The sequence below is a fragment of the Zootoca vivipara genome, chromosome 14, assembly GCF_965207765.1.
Source record: "Zootoca vivipara chromosome 14, rZooViv2.hap1.1, whole genome shotgun sequence".
NCBI lineage: Eukaryota > Metazoa > Chordata > Lepidosauria > Squamata > Lacertidae > Zootoca > Zootoca vivipara.
The window spans coordinates 25,180,726-25,199,811 of record NC_142597.1 but is presented as its reverse complement, the minus strand read 5'-3'; the positions used below and the strand labels follow the sequence as shown (position 1 = coordinate 25,199,811).

Genomic DNA, 19,086 nt, shown 5'->3' with positions numbered 1-19,086 from the left:
CCTCCCCTGTGCTTCTAGGGACTGTCACAATTATGTGGTGGGATTCAATCACATACCAGCAAATTCAGGTTGCGCAGTATTTGGTGCTCTTATGGAACAAACCAATTTCTCCACCCAAATTGAATGTTTCATGATAAGAAAAGAGATGGGGAAGTGCGGGGTTCTGCTTGCTTGATGCAAAGTCGTATAAGCTCCCTGCAGACCTGTCAGAATGAACACTCAGTAAGTGGCCATCTTCACCTGGCTTCCCCACACACACCGGTCAGGATGAATGCTCAACAAACGGGTCTCCTGGAAGCAACCTAGGAGAACTGGCCAGTTCATTCCTGTTCCAGTTTTCCATCTGCTTCCTGCTGCTGAGGCTAGGAAGGGCCTTGCCCTTGGAGACAGGCCTCGCAACGGGATGCAACTTCAAATGCTACTGGCGGCTTTGGTGTGCGGCCTTTTATCTCAGCACCCCTAATTGCTCTGCTAGTGCTAATTAAGCCTTGGGACATCCCCTTTTTTCTACAACCACCACCCGGTCTGTGAAGCGGGTGGGGTGGAGGTGGGGGTGTTGTAATAGTACAAGTGTTTGAAGCTAGAATTGTAAGGACTTTAATGAAAACTCAAAGCAGTTTAATAGTAATTTCCTTTCCATAAATGAACCCTGGGAAGAGTGTTGGGGGGGGGGGGAGAAGAGGAGGAATCTGTAACAGATTTGTCAGCACCTTCACCAATAAATTAATAAGATTAGGAGTGGGGCAGGAAGAGAGTAAACTGGATTAAACTGAATTTATTTGGGGCTTGTTTTTTTACACATGTATCCTGTAATTCTTCCACCTTGGTACCCAAGTCAGCCTACAGGTGGCTCTCAGGCAGTCTCCCATCCAGGCACTGACCAGATCCAAACCTGCTTAGCTTCACCAGGGCAGTGGCCTCTTTTGCCTTTTGACCATAAGTCCCATCTCTTAGGCAAAGCGCATTTCATTTTTGCTTAAAACTCTCCAGTGGGAAGTTCCTACAAGTATAGCATGAGGACTGGCAGCTTGTTGTGTGAGACTGGATACTGCTGGTGCTTGTTATCCCCTCAGGCCCAGTGATGGTTCCTGCTCCTGGTCAAACAAGTGCATAGTGGCCAAGTGATGCATGTGTGAACTGGATGTGGATGAAAATGAGCAGGACGCACCCAGGGCAGAATTCCATCCCGCGGTTCATGCCAACCCGAGTGTCTGTGCTAGGCTGGGAGGCAAGTTTTGAATCGAAGCCGCAATTTGAACCTACCTGAAATCTCCTTATCTTTTTCTGTCTCCCTCCTTGCTTAGCTCTGGCCACTGTTAACTTTCAGAGGATGGACCCGGGTATCCTGTCGTACCTTGACACAATGCAGGTAAGGAAGAAGCATCCAAAGAATAGACATGCTATTCTTCTGCCCTTGTATGTGGTGCTTCAGGGCTCTGAAAAAGAGTGCTGGAAAACCAGAGAGGAAGCCTCCTTGTCTGTGAAAACCTGGCTATTGAGTATACATTGGTACCTTGGTTGTCGAACTTAATCCGTTCCGGGAGTCCGTTTGACTCCCGGAACCATTTGAAAACCAAGGTGCGGCTTCCGATTGGCTGCAGGAGCTTCCTGCACTCAATCGGAAGCCGCCTAAGCCACGTCAGAAGTTCGGCTTCCGAAAAACGTTCACAAACCAGAACACTTAATTCCAGGTTTGTGGCTTTCAGTCAAGCTGTTCAGGAGTCAAGCCGTTCGACAACCAAGGTACCATTGTAATGCATTTGGAAGGGAAATAATACTTCTCCGGCACTCTTTAGGCACAGCCTGCTTGAGTTGGAATATTTTGAGTTGTGCCTAAGAGTTTCCTTGAAGAAGCTGGTTTTGTCCTTCAAAGCCTTTATACCAGGGGTAGGGAACCTTAAGTCCCAGGGGTTGAATGTGGTCCTCCCATCCTCTATCTGGCCCTCCAAACTATAGAGGTGTGTACACAGAAACTAGTATACTGCACAAAGGTAAAATTTGCATTTGTTGCTCCACCCACTTTTTCTTCTCACACCGCCCACCATCAGGATGTGGCCCCAAAAAGGCTGCCCAGAAGGGAATGTGGCTGAAGAAGACAGTCCCTCACTCCTGTCTTCAACAGTCTTTCTGCTTGTTGCTACCAAGACGCCATCAAGAACCTGATTTAAAAGCTGACTGGCCCAGCTTGTGAGTGTTGGACCTGGTGCTGGGATACTTCAGCTCAGATCCTATTTGCAGAGGATTCATTGGAACAAAACCAGAGCCCTCCCTTCCTCCTTTCCCTTCTCTCACCTCCATTTCTTCTCTATTAAAAAAAAGGAAGAGCCCCGCCTAACCCACACAGCAACTCTGTAAGCACACCAGACAAAGCGCTTTGCACACCAGAAAAACCGTAAAACCTTCAGTTGTAAAAGCCAGCTCCCATTATTCTATGCAACTTTCCCAACCAACTTTTTATCATGACCAAAAATCAGTGGTGGTTGCTGTAATAGTCGTGCGCTTGGGGTAAGGATAGGACCTACCTACTGCTGACACTCCTTTGTTTGGCTTTCACCAATGTGAGTTCCAGAAGTTCTGAGTATGTGAGTTTGTGTGGTTTTCCCCCCTCCTGCATGCATGAAATGTACCTCTAAGCCAGAGTTGCCAACCTGGTGCCATCCAAGTTTTCTGCAACTACAACTCCCATCTTCCCCAGCTAGCATGGGCAGTGGTCAAAAACAATGGCCGTTGTGGTGCAGCAACTCCTGCTCTAAGCACAAGTGTGTAAACACCCCCCCCCCCACACACACACCCTCAATTCCTATCATATGCAAGGTCGCTATCAGGTTGTTGTGCCCTGCAGACTAACGGTCCTGGTAGCAGCATGCACATTAGGGTGGCTCAGGCATGTGGGTCGTAAGTGTGTTCGGGCCCCTTCTGAGCAATTTGCACAGCAGGGAGAGGTTCGACCTAGTATGTCTGTCTCTCAGCGGTGCAGGGGGAACAGTAGGAATGCAGAGCGCCAACCTCTTCATGGTAGATTGGCATTGTCACAAAGCCACCAGCAAGGTGTGATTAAATCATTCCCCTCGCCTGAATCGGATCTGCAGCATGAGGTCTGTGCTTGTCTATCCTTTTTAGTGCCTAACATATCTGAATGGCTGGTAATTCCTTTTCTAATATTGAGCAATCGATTAAGCAATTAAAGGGAACAAGACTTGGCAGGAGGAGGCCAGGCAATGCGGTTTCCGTTTTCTGGCAGGTGGGTCCTTCCTAGCCTAGCTTGTTTATTTTGTGGGGTGGCAGGGGGATGTTCTGGGGGCAGGGAGGAGGCAGAGCGGGCCATTCCAAAGCCTGTCACTGGCAATCTTTCTCTTCTGCACTGGAGGCTGCAATTTAATTATTCCAGCCCCAGGTTTCTCCACTCCCATTATTCCTCCTGCTCGGCTCAGTTCATTGTCTTAGCCACAGACCATAACAGTCTTTGCCGTGATTGATCCACAGCCAGAGGAAAGCCACTGCAGTGCAGGAGATCTTGTTTATAAAATAAAACTAATAATTAAAAACAAAATTGCAAAGTACAACAAAAATACTTCATTGTAGATTGTGTTGGCTGCAAACAACAACCATTATTCTGCCGGTAAAGGCCTGAGTAAAAAGAGAGATGTCTAAAGCACATGGTCATAGGTGCTTGTCCATTTGGCAAGGGTGCAAGAGTTCTACAGTGTTGGTGCAGCCACAATGAAGGCCCTGTTGATGGTAGCCTACAGGCTGAACACATGGCACCATCAGTAATGCCTCATCAGCTCAGCACAGGGACTAGGCAGGGATCTAGTGGACAATGAGGTCTATAAGATAACCTAGTCTTGAGTTGTTTAGGGCTTTATAAACTAAGACCTTGGCCCAGTAAAAGTAAAGGTGGCTCAGTTGCACATATGCTAGCTGTATATTTGAGGTTGGTGGGGATCCCGGTAGCCAGGCAAGTTGGCAAGCCAGAGGCAGGTAGGGCAAGGAGCAGGCCCGATAAAAGTTGTGTTGGCTGGAGCTACCAAGGAAGAACCAGGTCACCTTCCCCAGCAACTAATGGGTCACACTTGAGGCAAGTCACCAGATCTACAAGGTTTTTTAAAAATATTTGGCAGACCCTGATTGGCCCTTAATCATCACCTGACTTCCCAGGCCCTGGGGATCACAGAATGGTTTCCACTTCACTTCACCAACCAGGAGCCTCAGTGGTGCGTTGAGCCAATGTTGAATCTTGCAGCAGGTGACACCCCATGTGTACTGAAGTCTCTGGCTGCTTGTAGCAGTTCTTGTAACCTGCCAGGGGGGCCTGTTCCAGCCTTCGCAGCAGGGACTCACCTTACCAAGATGAGGTGGCCACTAGCTTTCACGACTTTGCTGTGCGTGTGTGTCTGTGTGTGTGTGTCTGTGTGTGTGTGCAGGAATTAAAGTCATGAAGGATAAGTCTGTCCACTGCAGACATTAACTAAACAGCTAAGAAAAGCCTCTGTGCCGAGCAATCATAGAAGGCCACTGCCTTAATGCCTTTCTTATGAGCACCTGCGGGTATTTGACTGCTTACTGCTGGAGTTTGAACAGCAGACCTGCGTCTGATCCAGCAAGCCAGTTCTTCTGTTTTTACTGTGCACATGCATTACAGATTTGCGTTATTACCTTAGGTAGAAATAAGCTGCACATAACACACTATGGTTTTTCTCACTGCTAGCAAATTGTCTCTAGCTACTGCTTCTGGCTTGGTAGACCTGTAATTTGCTGCTTGCTTGCTCCCCTGGGATGAGGGCTTGGGTAGAGCACCTAAGTGACAAACAAAGCCGAAGCAGAGCTGCTGGTATACCTGGCCCAAGAGATCTGGGACTTAGCTGCCACCACGCCAGGCTGCACTCCACCTCTCTGTTTCTTTTTAGTCTTAAAGCAGGCCTAATGATCCATTGGCGGGGCTTAGTGAGCCCTGGTGGGCCACCAAATATGCAGCTTGGTGGTTCACGATCTGGGCAGGCCTGCCTGAAAAGCTTACTAGCTCCTCTGGGCTGGAGGAAGTCAGAGAGGGAAGCACACAGCCTGGGGTGACAGCAGTGTGGCAGTTCCCCCATCTTTTCCCTTGGGGATGGAGAAGAAATTGGCCGTGCATTCTTGGCCCCTGTTGCAGCAGGAGGGAGAGTGTGAGCATCATCTCTGCCAGCACCTCTCCTGAGCTTCCGCAAAGTGGCAGGCGGAAATTAGGAGGCTACATTCCAGCCACATAAAAGTCTGAGAGTTGCATGTACCCACCTCTCATTCCAAAGGCATCCCAGGTGCAGCCAGGTACAAATATTTGAGCAGAGCTGATGAGTGGTGTAGTCAGGGGAGAATTCCTAGAACTAACCAGACAGTCCCGGGCCTGAGGTCCCCACTCCTCATATAAACAATTATTGTAGGAAAACAGAGAGATCTCACCCATGAGGCATGTGTAGAAGAGGGTGGTGTGTGTGTGTGTGTGTGTGTGTGTGTGTGTGTGTGTGTGTGGTGTTCAAATTGGTATTCAATGATTTATGGGGCTTTAGGGCTAAATCCACCACATACTGACTTCCCCTCCCTCAAACCAGGCAAGAGTTGAGCTTCCTTTTGTTTGCTTGTTTTAGCCTTAGGTCTGGCTTAGTGCATTGAGTGTGCTTCTTGGATTGATGATTAGCAAAAGTAAAACCAGTAAAATACAATTGCATGTGGCAAGGAAGCCCTGAAATAAATGCAGCAGAGTCAGCAGCTAAAAACCAGTGAAAGGGTCTTAAATAATATTTTAAAATATTATTCTTCCATACTTCCATATGGCCGGGTGGCATCCTTGTTATCCTTTTAAAGGTAAAGGGACCCCTGACCATTAGGTCCAGTCGCGAACGACTCTGGGATTGCGGTGCTCATCTCGCTTTATTGGCCAAGGGAGCCAGCATACAGCTTCCGGGTCATGTGGCCAGCATGACTAAGCCGCTTCTGGTGAACCAGAGCAGCGCACGGAAACACCGTTTACCTTCCCACTGGAGTAGTACCTATTAATCTACTTGCACTTTGACATGTTTTCGAACTGCTAGGTGGGCAGGAGCAGGGACCGAGCAATGGGAGCTCACCCCGTCGTGGGCATTCGAACCGCCGACCTTCTGATCGGCAAGCCCTAGCTAGGCTCTGTGGTTTAACCCACAGTGCCACCCATCCTTTAGGTGGCAGCTAAACAGGAGCAGGGAGAGCATTTGACCATTTCAGTACCACCACAGAAAACAGCCTCCCACATACACACCACTTCTGCTTGCTTAACCTCCCAATGAGCACCCTATTTCATGCTGTATGTTTCAAGTAGTCAACTCCTTGAGATTAGCCACATGATGGATTCCATTGCAGAAAGTTCTTCAGATGAAAGTTGATATGGAACATTGGAGCATGGGAAGCTACCTTATACTGACCCAGACCAAGAGTCCATCTAGCTCTGTGTTGGTACCTGCTCTCCAGGATTTCAGACACTGCATTCTCAGACCTTGCTGGGAGACTGAACCTGGGATCTTCTGCATTCAAAGCAGGTGCTTTGCCCTGAGTTGCAGTCCTTCCCCATTTGCTGAAGAACGAGCAATGCTTGAAAACAACTTTGCCAAATTAGACATGTTTGTACACCCATGATTGGAGCAGAAGCTCAGTGCCAAAGTGTTCAGCAGGGGCCAGGTTCAGTCTTTAGCCTCTCTGCTTAATGCATCTTTGGTGGAACACGACGCTGCTTGAGACCCAGTAAAGCCATCACTAGCCTGAGCGGACAATCCTACACTAGGTGGTCCAGGGGTCTGACCTTGCTATAAGGTGGTCTCATAACCTGTTGTGCCTTATCCAGTTGTTGGGGTTTCCCCCCCCCCCTCAGGCAAGACAAATACGTACTACTTGGATTTGTTGTCAACTGCCTGTTTACCAAAAGGTTCCAGGGCAGCGTGTACAAACGTGTGACTAAAATCTAATTCAGCCACAACATATAAAATGCAGTTTAACACCACTAAACTAAACAAACAAATTGAAACTCAAAACAAATTAAAGGGCAAACGGGGATGCAGTAATGGTATACTGCTAAAATGCCTGCGCAAATGGGAAGGTCCCCTCCTGACACCCAAAAGTTGTCAGTGCCTCCCTGAGGGAAGGATCTAACCCATTCAATTTATTGTCCTTTTTTAACAGGACAAAATGCCCAAGATGGTGATGGAATACTGGACTGGATGGTTCGATAGCTGGGGAGGACCTCATAATGTGTTTGATGCAGATGGTGAGTTGCTGTTCTCCCTCATTTGCTCCACTTTCCTTTCTTCCCTTCCTCCTCCTCTTATTTATTCTTTTAGGGTCTGAATTGCTCATTGACACAGCTTGACCTCTCTCTTTACTTCTTTCATCCTCCTGAGATGAAATGGGTGGCACCCCAAGCAGGGGATGCTGCTTAATAGTTAGTTATCTCAGGGACAGGCCAACATGGTGCTCTCTGGGTGTTGTTGGACTCCCAACTCCCATAACACAGTCAGCAGTGAAGGATGCTGTTGAATTTCAGTCCACCACCAACATTTGGAAGGTCACTGGTTCCTCACCTCTGCCTTATCTCTTGGCCAGGCACTGAATCTGATGGTGTTTAGGCACCAGGTGAAAAGTACCTCCCTTCTTAATGGTTTGAATAGCTTTGTAATGACTCCTGTGGTTGTGCTGCTGCTTTTAAATTGTTACGTGCTATCATTTTAATTTCGTTCTCTTAGATTTTTCTACGTCCTAATGCAATGTTATCAGCTGCCTTGAGAATCTTGTGATGAAAGGTGTGTGTAAAATGCTTTAATAAGATTAGCATTTTGTTTTTTCTGGGGATGTTCAGGCTGAGTAGGGAAGGTTTTGGGGTTTTGGGTGGAGTGGGGAGGGGTATCAGGTTGTTGTTTTTTTGCTGCAGGGATTGTTTTTGCAAAGTAAGGACGAAGCACTCCTGTGCAAAATGAGTATTATTGCCAGGCATGAATTGAGCTTGCAAGGCAGCAGTGTCACATTGCAGAAGGGACTCCCCTGATCCCGATGTCTCCGTGGACGCTCGGTGTTTGTACTGCAGCAATACATCAAGGCAATTGCTAGCTCTGAGGCACTCTCAACCCTTTGCTTCCCTGCATAGAAATGATGGCAAACATTGAGAAAGCCATTAAAGTGGGGGCATCCATCAACCTCTACATGTTCCACGGAGGCACTAACTTTGGCTTCATGAATGGTGCTCTGCATTTTAACGAGTACAAGGCAACCATCACCAGCTACGGTAAGGTGTCATTGACAGTGCATAATTAAACTGTGGAACTCACTGCCGTGGGAGGTAATGCGCTGGCCACCAACCTGGATGGTTTCAAAAGAAGGCTTGGCAAATTCATAGAGGAGGAGGTTATCAATGGCTACTATCCACAAGGGCTATAGTATGTGCATCCATGGTCAAAGGAAGTAATGCTTCTGAGGACTAGTTTCTGGAAATCACAGGAGGAGGAGAGTGCTCTTATGCTCAGTCCTTCTTGTGGGTTTCCCATGGGAATCACAGTTGGCCACTGTGAGAACAGGATGCTGGACTAGCCAGTCCTGCAAGCCAGGGCTCAGTGGCAGAGTCTCTGCTTTCCTTGCAGAAGGGCTTCAGCTGAAAGGGCTGGTGAAAACCTCTAGCCCAAATCCTGCTCTGGCTAATAGCAGTTCTGCAAGGTTGTTGGCAAAGGGTTGCCCCTACCCTCCCGCTGCCGCCCATCACCTGTCACTTGTCCCTTTTAAGAGAGATGTCAGAGGAGTGAGCCTGGAACCATTTTGCATGCAAAGTGTGTTCTCCCTCCCACTCAGCTCCTGTGCCACTGAGCTCCATCCCTCCACAAGTGGGTTGTTGTTGTTTTGCACTCATGCAGTGATTTTACTGATATGCAGTGGGTGGAGGGGAAGCTTGCCGAAAATGGCTGTGCTATTTATTTACTTAAGGCCATTTCTGCACCACTTACTACAGGGAAGTGCTAAGAGGCAAGGGGGGGCGCTGGAGGTCACTGGATCAAGTTCATCAGTTTTGTTGAATTAGTTGAACTAAACAGTTTTAGTTGGATTCAGAATAAATGTGCAATTAATCATTACTGTTTTGAATTATATTGTGTTATTTGTCTTAGTGGATTGTGCAAACCACTGTTCTGAATAATGCTTTTTATAGGGCAGTGTAGGGCACTGGGGATGAGTTTATGGAACCAAGGGGGCGGTGGCTGGAAAAAGTTTGGCAACCACTGCTCTAATAGCTGGCCTCAAAGCTTAGGGAAGGATGGAGAAGCAGAAGCCTCTAGCTTCCACCAGCCAGTCCTATTTCGCTTGGAGTAAAGATGCAAGGAGTATTCATTCAGGAGGAATGAGCTTTCCTGGTTAAGTAAGGCGGCCTGGCATTTCCCCTAAGCCAGGCGTTCTTCCTAACTTTGACTACTGACCCTGCCTTTCCCCCCAGACTATGATGCCGTGCTGACCGAGTCTGGAGACTACACCTCCAAGTTTTTCAAACTGCGTGAGCTTTTCACGGGCCTTGCAGGTAATTTTGGGAATGCCATGTGATTGTGGGCGGGAGGAGGCGTGGCGTCTCTGCTGCCTCTTAAGTGCCAGCCAGTGCCACAGGAATGGAGCTTGGAAATTGGCTCCCCGACATGTGTGTGCCAGTCTCCCGCTGCTCCCCATGTAGCTACATCCTGTCGATTAGTCAGGAGCACTTTCCGAAGCACGAGGAGAGACAAGGGGGGGGGGGAGCATCTTGTTATGGAAATGGCCCTTTCAGCCGGCTTCACAGCAGCGGGGAGAGTGCGGCCGCTAATAGCAGCGCCTGCCTGCCAGGGGAATGTTCCACGCCAGGGAACTTAAATGCAAATTGGAAAGAGGGAAAGTGTTCAAATCTCCTCTCCACCCCCCCCTTTTTATTTTTGGGATTTCCGTCAGCAAGTTGATGTACCGCTCTTAAGGCTTGTCACGCTTCTGCTTGTACGGTGCCTAGAAAGCAGGGGTCCAAGTGGTTTTCCACCCGTCCCACACTTTCTAAGCATGTGCCCGAGCGGTTTTCCCCTTGCCCCGCTCTTTTTCCAGGAGAAGTCCACTCTTTAGCTCTAAATCAGAGCAAACGTCAGTCTGGAGAAAACCCCAGTTGCCATTTGCTCCATTTGAAACAGCGTGCAGAACAAGAGGAAGTGTGGATAAGCCCTTCATTTCTCCAACAGTCACAGTCCTGTGTCAGGCATTGTCTTTGAATAGGCTGACTCAAGGCACAGTTGTGGGCAAAAGATGGGCTCTGAGACGGTACGGAGCCAAAAGTGCATATTTAACTAGATGTTCATTTTTGCGAGTGTCTTCATTTTATTAAAATTGCCTCCTGTTTCTTGCATATATTTCCCCCTTCTTGTGAATGGAGGCTGTTTAGCACCTTTTGTTCCCTTGGCAGGACTGTCGCTCCTGCTCCTGTTGTTGCTGCTTCTTGAAGTTACAGTATTTTCATCTTTCTTCATTTCCAACCTCCGTGTTTTCTGCCTCATTTGCCCTCACTGACCATTAACGCTTTTGATTGTGGTGATCCATGCACGGACTTTTGTCAGTGATGCTGAACAACAAGTTCTGAGTCTGAGATTAGGTAACCCCAGTTGCCCATAAACAAAACCATTTGGGGTCACCACAGCCTATTAGATTAAATCACGGTGAGGACAGGTGAGGCCAGGGAGACTAAGGACAATGAAGAAGAAGGATAGTGAGAAGATACAGTAAAAAAATGTAAACAAAGTGGAATTGAACCACACTGGGAAATCACAAATGTTTGGAGAGATGGTTGGGGGTTTCCCCCTCAGAGGGGTGTTAGTTCAGATGTGGCGAATGTACTACTTGAGAAGTCACTTGAGGCACTTGAGAAGTCACTTTTTGTTTCTTTTTAAAAAAGATATGCCTCGTCCTCTACCTCCTATAATCATAAGCAAGGCATCGTATGGGGCGATCCTGATGCAGCAGTATATCACCCTGTGGGAGGTGCTGCTGTCTCTGGGAGAGGTATGTACTTATTTTCATTTTCTTTTTTTTTCATTTTCTTTTTGCGGTGGGACCCAGGTCTACAGCCTATAAGAAGGAACGCCACATGAGTCCATGGCCACTTCTGGCTTTCAAGGCTAGCCTTGTCGCACAATGTGCTGCTTATAGCTCAAAACAGTGTGGCAAAGACAACTTCCAAACAGGAAGAGGGTTTGTGATGAGTTCCCAACATCCGTGCTTAAAGCTTGTCAACTGCAATATCTTTTGACTGCTTGCATGCAAATATAATGTGTACGTGTCTCCAATATATACTAGACACTACAATTAGCAAAGCGTAAACATGCAGGTGTGAGCCAGTCCTAAAACCCTTTTATTGTCGGAATTGAGCTCTTCCTTTCCACACAATCGGAACTAAGCACACAAAAGCAGCGTAAGCTAATGGCTAGGGATGTTTCAAGCCTTTCATTAACGGACTGGCCAAGAGCATGGTCAGGGTAAGCAGAGTTCTGTTTACAGCCTGCTGTAAGTGGGGCTGTGCTCTCCCTGATCCTGTGGCCCATTGCCCGTCACTTCCCCTGATTAAGGGTCCCCAGAAACTTAGGTACACCCAGTCCCCTTTGGAGCATTTCCTCCCCAACAGGTCTTGGACTAGGACTTCTGGTCTCATCACCATCAGTGTGAAATGGCTTTTATTTGTTTGTTTGTTTATTGAATTTATATTCTGCCCTATACCTGGAGGTCTCAGGACGGCTCACAGAACAACACCAGAATGCAAAACCACAAAATATATAATCAAAATAAAAACAACCCAATAACCGTCCCCCAACCACATTTTGAAAGGGCATAGGATGTCAATCAGATCAACCAAAGGCCTGGTTAAAAAGGAACGTTTTTGCATGGTGCCTAAAGGTGTGTAATGGAGGCGCCAGCCGAACTTCCCTGGGGAAAGCATTCCACAGACAGGGAGCTGCTGCAGAGAAGACCTGTTCTTGTGTTGCCACCCTCCAGACCTCTCATGTATGTCTGATTCACACTGGGGAGAAGGCCCCCGGCAATTCATTTTCCTGCTAAGGAATCTGGGACTTGTAGTCATGGTCAAGTGAGGAAAGTCTCTGCCGGAGACGGAGAAATTGGCACCTCTGCCTTCCCTTTGTTGCAATATAAGGGAGTTTAATCTGACAAATATAAGAGCCAAGAAACCCAGATGCAATCTTCTGGACTCAAGTTAAGATTCTTTCTGCTCACCCCAGGGATGTGGAGGTGATCATAAAGCTGTTTTACTGTGCACACAGAGAGAGAGAGTACCATTGAACTGCATGGAACATATTCCTGAGTTAAGACATGCTTAGGATTTTGTTGAAAGTTTGCAATTTCTGCTTTGCAGCCCTTGAAATCCGAGCATCCCATTAACATGGAGAACCTCCCGGTGAACAATGGGAACGGGCAAGCTTTTGGATATATCCTGTACGAGACTGTCATACCTGGCGGAGGAGAGCTCCATTCACATGACCATGTCCGGGACAGAGCACAGGTGGAAATTGTAGTTGGGTTAGGTCAACAGCCTCTGCTGGGGGTCTGGGGTGGGTGGGGAATATGTTAATGTTACTTTAATTAACTGAGTGACCATAATGCAACCTTGTAAATAAGAGCATGAACATTAACTAGTGTGCAGAAAAATATATAGGTTGGAATAGGAAAGGTGGAGAACTCTGTCCCTCCTGCAGTATCCAGTTTCATTTTTATGCTGGACGTAGAAGGGAGGGCTGTCCTCTTGACATCCTGCTTGGTTTCTGTGCTGGGTACAGAAGAGGGTTTCAAGCAAGAAGTCTCTCCCAGCCCTACCTGGAGATACCAGGGATGGAACCTGGGGCCTTCTGCCTGCAGAGCAGATGTTGAGCCGAGCTACAGCCCTCCCCTATGCCGGCTGGGGGTGATGAAAGTTGGAATCCAACAACACCTTGAGGGCTGCAGCAGGTGAGCCACTCCTGGCTTAAGCGCAAGGCTATTGTAAGGCTATTCTCGGAGGGAAGAAGTGTTGAATCCCTGATGTCTCACTAGCTTTCCACACACCACTCCCTCCCATTCTCTGTGGAACCTACGGTAAGTGTTTTTAGACATGCTGCACTTAAAGCTAGGGATGTTTCCAGGCTGCGTCCATTTTGCGTGCGTGCCCATTCCCAAGTCTGTTATATGTCCCATTTTTGCATCGGTTTGTGATATAAAAAGAAAAATCAGTAGGAAGACTTGTATCCACTTAAGTATTTAAATAGGCATTTTATCTCAGTGTGTGCACTTCTAAACATATTTTATCCTAAAATAAGTATTTTTTTAAATGCACTTTTGGGAACCTTTTTCAGGCTGAGAACTGTATTGTAAAGATTCAGAGAAGGGAGGGAGTCTTCCCATTTGAGGAATAGGCACAGAGTTGGCGGCTTTCATGGGTCCCCATCCCTGTGATTTTGAAGATGGAGGAACTACCAAGAGGGCCCCTTCTGCTGATATTTACACCCGAGAGGCTCTGTGGGGAAGAAGGTGGTCCTTCGGATACTTATTTTTTTATTGCATAGTGTACCAAGGGATCCAGGTGGCGCTGTGGTTAAACCACTGAGCCTAGGGCTTGCTGATCAGAAGGTCGGCAGTTCGAATCCCTGTGATGGGGTGAGCTCCCGTTGCTTGGTCCCAGCTCCTGTCAACCTAACAGTTCGAAAGCACGTCAAAATGCAAGTAGATAAATAGGAACCGCTACAGTGGGAAGGTAAACGCCGTTTCCATGTGCTGCTCTGGTTTGCCAGAAGCGGCTTTGTCATGCTGGCCACATGACCTGGAAGCTATACGCCAGCTCCCTCGGCCAATAATGTGAGATGAGCGCGCAACCCCAGAGTCGGTCACGACTGGACCTAATGGTCAGGGGTCCCTTTACCTTTACCTTTACCTCAGATAAAAGCATCCGATGAAGCACCTTGGTAGCAGATTGTAACTCGGAGGGAGGTTTATATGGGAAGAGGCATAGCGCCAGGTATCAGCCACCCAAACATATCTGTTGATCCTGCATAATCTGGATTCCTTAATAAATGTGTTTCCCCTACTCTTAAGTGCTGTTTAAATGATTATCATAATAAGCTTACAGTCAAAAGCTTGGAAGAGACCCCTGTTGCTGCTGGGCGAGGGGGAATTTCTGCTCCTCCCTCCAGCCCCTAAATCCCCTTCTAATCCTCTGGATTTTCACAACTGACAAATGAGGCTCTGGCTGTTTCTTTTCCCACAGGTGTTTGTTAATACTCTGCATATTGGCTACCTTGATTACGTCAAACAGCAATTGTCAGTTCCTGATGGGAAGGTAAGCAGTCGGGAGGATTAAGAGTGAGTTGCAGGGAACAAGTGCCATTTGTATCTCTTTCCCAGATGTTTTCTGGTGGGCGCCCTCGCCCCACTTTCAGCTAGCATGCCGGGCAAGTTGAATCCAGCAAGTTGAATCTTAATTTCAGCGGGTCTGCTCTCGGGGCTCATCCAGACTTCCTTTTGTGCTGCGTTTCTAGGCACAAGTCCAACCTTTAAAGCTCCATGTCTGAACCATTTGATTATTATTATTTTGTCCCACCATTTAAAAAAACCCCCACGTTTCCCCCCTGAATTGGAGCAAACCGCAGTCAGGTTTTACATGGATTGCCATTTCCTCCAAATCAGTGGTACAACGTGTTTTCCTGGAAAAAGTTCCAGGACAAAAAAACAACAACCTTGCTCAGACATGGAGTTTTATAGCACAATGGAAAAGGAAATCTGGATGAGCCCCAAGAGTAGATGCACTAAAACGTACTCTCCAACAACAGTATTTAGGTTTGCAGGCTGAACCTTCAACTCTACTGGCTGAACTTTCCCTGTAGCCAATTAAAATTGCCCCCAGCTAGAGGTTTTAATGATAAATCTACTGATTAAACCCACTGAAGCTTGCTGCCTGAGTGTTTAAGCATACAATGTCTGCTGCTGATTTTATTTCCCAAGTTTGAAGTCAGATGTACAGTGGTACCTCTACTTACGAATTTAATGCGTTCCGAACGCACATTTGTAAATAGAAAAAAATTGTAAGTCGAATCCCATAGGAATGCATTGGGAGAAAAAATTCGTAAGTAGAAAAAATCCTATCTAAAAATTCGTAAGAAAAAATCCTATCTAAACCACATCCAAGATGGCGGACGGAGCTCCATTCGTAAGTAGAAACATTCGTAAGTAGAGGTACCACTGTAATAGAAAAAGGAAGCTCCCAGTATGACCCACAGCCCACTTTTGCAAGAGATTAAATGACCAGTGTGTTGATCCCTTCATTTGATTTTTTAAAAGCCCCAACCACCTGATAAGTGTTTTCTTTTGTTTTTTTAAGTGTGAAACTTCACAAGTAGGAGATTGCCAGAGATTTCTTGGTGACAAGCCAATAAGTGCTGCGCCAAAGCAGCTTCCGCTTTAACTTGCAACCTTTTAGAGCTCAGCCCTAGAGAGGAATAAGTGTGCTGGGCTAAGACAGATGGAGCATTTTTACCTACTCAGGGCAAAGACAGATGCAACATTATTAGAGCAGTGAGGCTGCTCCAGAAATGCTGAGAGCAATCCAATATTAAATCTGTCTTCACCCTAAGAGGCAGAGCAAGTTCTTTTCCTGCCCATATTTCTGCATTTCTCTGTATCTCCTTGTTTTTAGATTAGGAACTGTCCTTAATTGTTCCTTACAGGGATACAGGCTACTCCGGCTCCTTGTCGAGAATTGTGGGCGAGTCAACTATGGGCGCAATCTGAACAACCAGCGGAAAGGTGGGCTGGGCTACCCCCCCTTTTACATTAATGCTAAAGAATCATGTTTTTAGTGGGTTGCTTCACCATTCTTTTCTTTTTTTCATTCTGAAGATACAATAAGCAGGACTCTATTTAACACTGTGCTTTTTTTTAAAAAAAAATACCCCCGTCATCTCCAAATTTTTGTGCCAACAGAAACTGAATTCTGTAACCTGTTTATAGGAAACACATAATTTATGCAAATCTTGCATAGTTGCTCTTACTTTGCATAATTTATTCTGCTACTAGTTGCGGGGAACAGCAGGGAATATTTCAAAATCCTGCCCCAAGCCATTGATACCTGAATCTATCTGGCTCCTGAGGTTTCAACAGGTGGTGCTCATGCACTTCTGAGTGTATCTTTGCAGTCAAAAGGACTAGAAACTTGCTTTTAAAAAAGAAACTAAAATCCTTAGCAAGCTGGATTCTGTGGCAAATATGACATTGTGTGTTTTTTCTTCGTTCCCTAAGAATGCTAGCCCATACTAGCCCTGTTCATAATTATCTGAGAGTGACGGGATCACTGCCTTGTTGTGGCTTGTGTGGTAGGCCACACTGCTTTACTGACAAAGAACTGAGACATAGGAGTTATGACACCCACTGCCACAGTTGGTAGCCAGGGTTATGGAGTCTTTTCCTATTGAATTTCCCTCCACGATAGGTTTTTAAGCAGGGAAGTTGGATGAACAGGTTCTCTAGTAGTAGATTTCCTGCACTAACAGGGTGTTGGATTAGATTGCCCTTGAGGAGTCTTCCAACTCCTGTGGATGTCTGTGCAATACAGAAAAATAGCATTTAAAACAAATGATCTCCAAGGAAACATACTCACCAAGTTGACCAAACACAACCCACAGCCGCCACAAAACTAGCAATAGAATTAACATCAAAACCAATTACGAAAGACCCATTAAACAGAGCTGACTTTGTTTGGAATCTAATGGTTAACAAAAAAGGTGCCAGGCAAATCTTTAATGGGAGGGAGTTCCTTGACAAGGTTGTGCATAAATGGCCCATTAAAGGTACCGGTATATTTCTTACCTGAACAATTGTTTGGCGTTTCGCCTGCTATTCATTTCAGAGCCTTGTTAGTGCTTCCGAATCTTTGATTTGGCAGGCATAACACACTTGCTCTTTCACTCCTTTGCTTTCATCACCTTAATGCTTGGTCAGTTGCAGCCAGCTACGGAAACTGATGCATGGGAGATAGGAAAATGGCCAGCCGCATGGAGCCTCTCGCTCGGGGAGTTTGGTACAGCTTGTGTTGCGGTGCCCAGTTTGGTGTGATCTAATGTGCCAGGTTGCTTGTGAGTCTTCTCGAGTGCATTTCTGGAATATCCTTTGCCTGAGTCTGCTTTGGGCACAAATACCCCCTGGCTGGCTGTCCTCTCTCTTTGCCTCTCTTTGTTGTGATCATGTGGGGTTTGCTGTGGAGCAGGGAGCTGATCCTTGGAAGATCCATTTGCACAGTACAGTACATCATCAGCCAATTCTACTGCAGCTTGAAAAGCCAGGGGATTAGAGGATTTTTTTGCCTCATTGCCACAGCCTTTTATGGGAAATCTTTTAATTTATTTATTCTCTTGAGCAACATGCAGCCTACTTTCCCATTCTATTTGCGGCCAAGCCCCTCACCCCTATCCTTTGTGGGAAGGCTTGTAGCTCTGCTTTGCATGCAGAAGGTCCCAGATTCATCCCCCAGCATCTCCAGGTAGGGGGAGAGAGACTTGGGTCTGACACCCTGGAGATCTGATGCCCATCATTGTCAAGAAAACTAAGCTAGATAGGCAAAGATAGATGGTATGAGGCAGCTTCCTAATGTCCTTTGTGTTCACCTCAGTTACTCCACACCTGCTCTCATCCCTGGGATGCCTTCTGAGACATATGTAACCTATAGTCTGAAGACTCCCGGCAAGCGTGCAACACCCAGGAATCAAGGTTCAAGTAGCTGCAGAACTAACTCCTTGCCGCAAAGGGAAAATTGGATGTGTGTTTCTTGAGCAGCTGCCTCTCGCTCTCCCAGTGCTGCCTGGCAAACAGCTTTGGAAATGAAAACAGAGTTTGTGTTTTGAGAGGCGATGCAGCAATCTTCCAGTTAAAGTGTCAGGGGGCTGGATCAATAATCCCCGCTAGGTGTGTTCAGTCCTTTGGGCTAAAGGAGCTCTGTGGACGGTAGCAATGATTCAGTGACTGGAATCTCGGGAAGCCATTGCAACAAGTGGAATGACTTCTGCCGACACAGTGGAACTTCCCCTCTCTTCGATACCAGCAGGGGCCTTACGGACCCTGATCCTCCTGCAGAGGACAGCCGCCGCTGAGCACAGCTTGCTCATTCCCTCTGCTTCCAGAGTTGATTCATCAGCCTCACTGCTCAGTTCGGCATTTACTCTTGTCTCTCTTGCAGGCTTAATTGGTGATATCTATCTCAACAAAACCGCTTTGAGGAACTTGAAGATTTACAGCCTGGACATGAAACCCAGCTTCATAGAAAGGTTTGTGCAGATACTCAACACCCGTATACCCCGTTGTCACTACTTGTTTCCCTCTTTCCCTTATTTACAGCAAATGCATTTGGCAGAGGGACAAGACCTAGTTAGCAACTCCACCTGCCAGGCAAGCCGGCATCTGGTCCTGGAGTGAGCTGGCAAATCACGACCAGGTAGCTCTCGAAAACACGCAGAGCACTGCAGCAGCCCTTCCTTATTGATGCCTATATTTCAGGCCTCTTCCAATTTCTGCTCAAGCCCAGCAGCTCAGCTTTGCTCAGTGGTCCCATCAAAACTATGTAATGTTTGGATGGGTAAAACCAGGGGCCTAGTGCTGCTTGTGTGCGCATGTGCACCAGGCATGGGCAGAGTGCACTCTCCCATAGGTGGGGGTGGAGCGTGCTTGCCCAGTCCTCACCATTGTTGTGTTTTGTGGTAGCCAGCAAAGGAGGGATTCTGTGGAGGGGAGTTGCACAACCTAATTATGCCTTGCCTGAAGAAGTCCATTCTTTCCATTTAAAAGGAGGGAAAGAGAAAGCTGAAATTTCCGCGGTGCTGAATTCTGTACATGGGACCATGCTAGGCTCCAGGACCAGGAAGAAGCCTTGCTAGTCATGGCACAGGCAGCGGCCAGCAAAGCTGGGCAACAGCAAATCCTTTTCTGCCACTAGGCTTCCTTTCTCAAGCTTTGTGCCTTCCAGATAGTTTGGACTACAAATCCCATAAGTGCCCCCCCCCCAATTCTGGCACTAAACCAGCTATTCCA

General features: G+C 47.1%; 1 protein-coding gene across 1 annotated transcript in view; it reads left to right on the top strand.

Annotated features, from left to right (window-relative positions):
- LOC118097065 (beta-galactosidase-1-like protein 2) overlaps window positions 1–19,086 on the top strand; it is a 66,353-nt gene that overhangs the window by 38,274 nt on the left and 8,993 nt on the right. Inside the window, 9 exon segments of the mRNA XM_035139649.3 lie at window positions 1,305–1,369; window positions 7,183–7,267; window positions 8,141–8,278; window positions 9,470–9,550; window positions 10,931–11,037; window positions 12,401–12,547; window positions 14,282–14,353; window positions 15,738–15,816; window positions 18,239–18,326. Of these exon segments, the coding sequence (XP_034995540.3) occupies window positions 1,305–1,369; window positions 7,183–7,267; window positions 8,141–8,278; window positions 9,470–9,550; window positions 10,931–11,037; window positions 12,401–12,547; window positions 14,282–14,353; window positions 15,738–15,816; window positions 18,239–18,326 (862 nt within the window).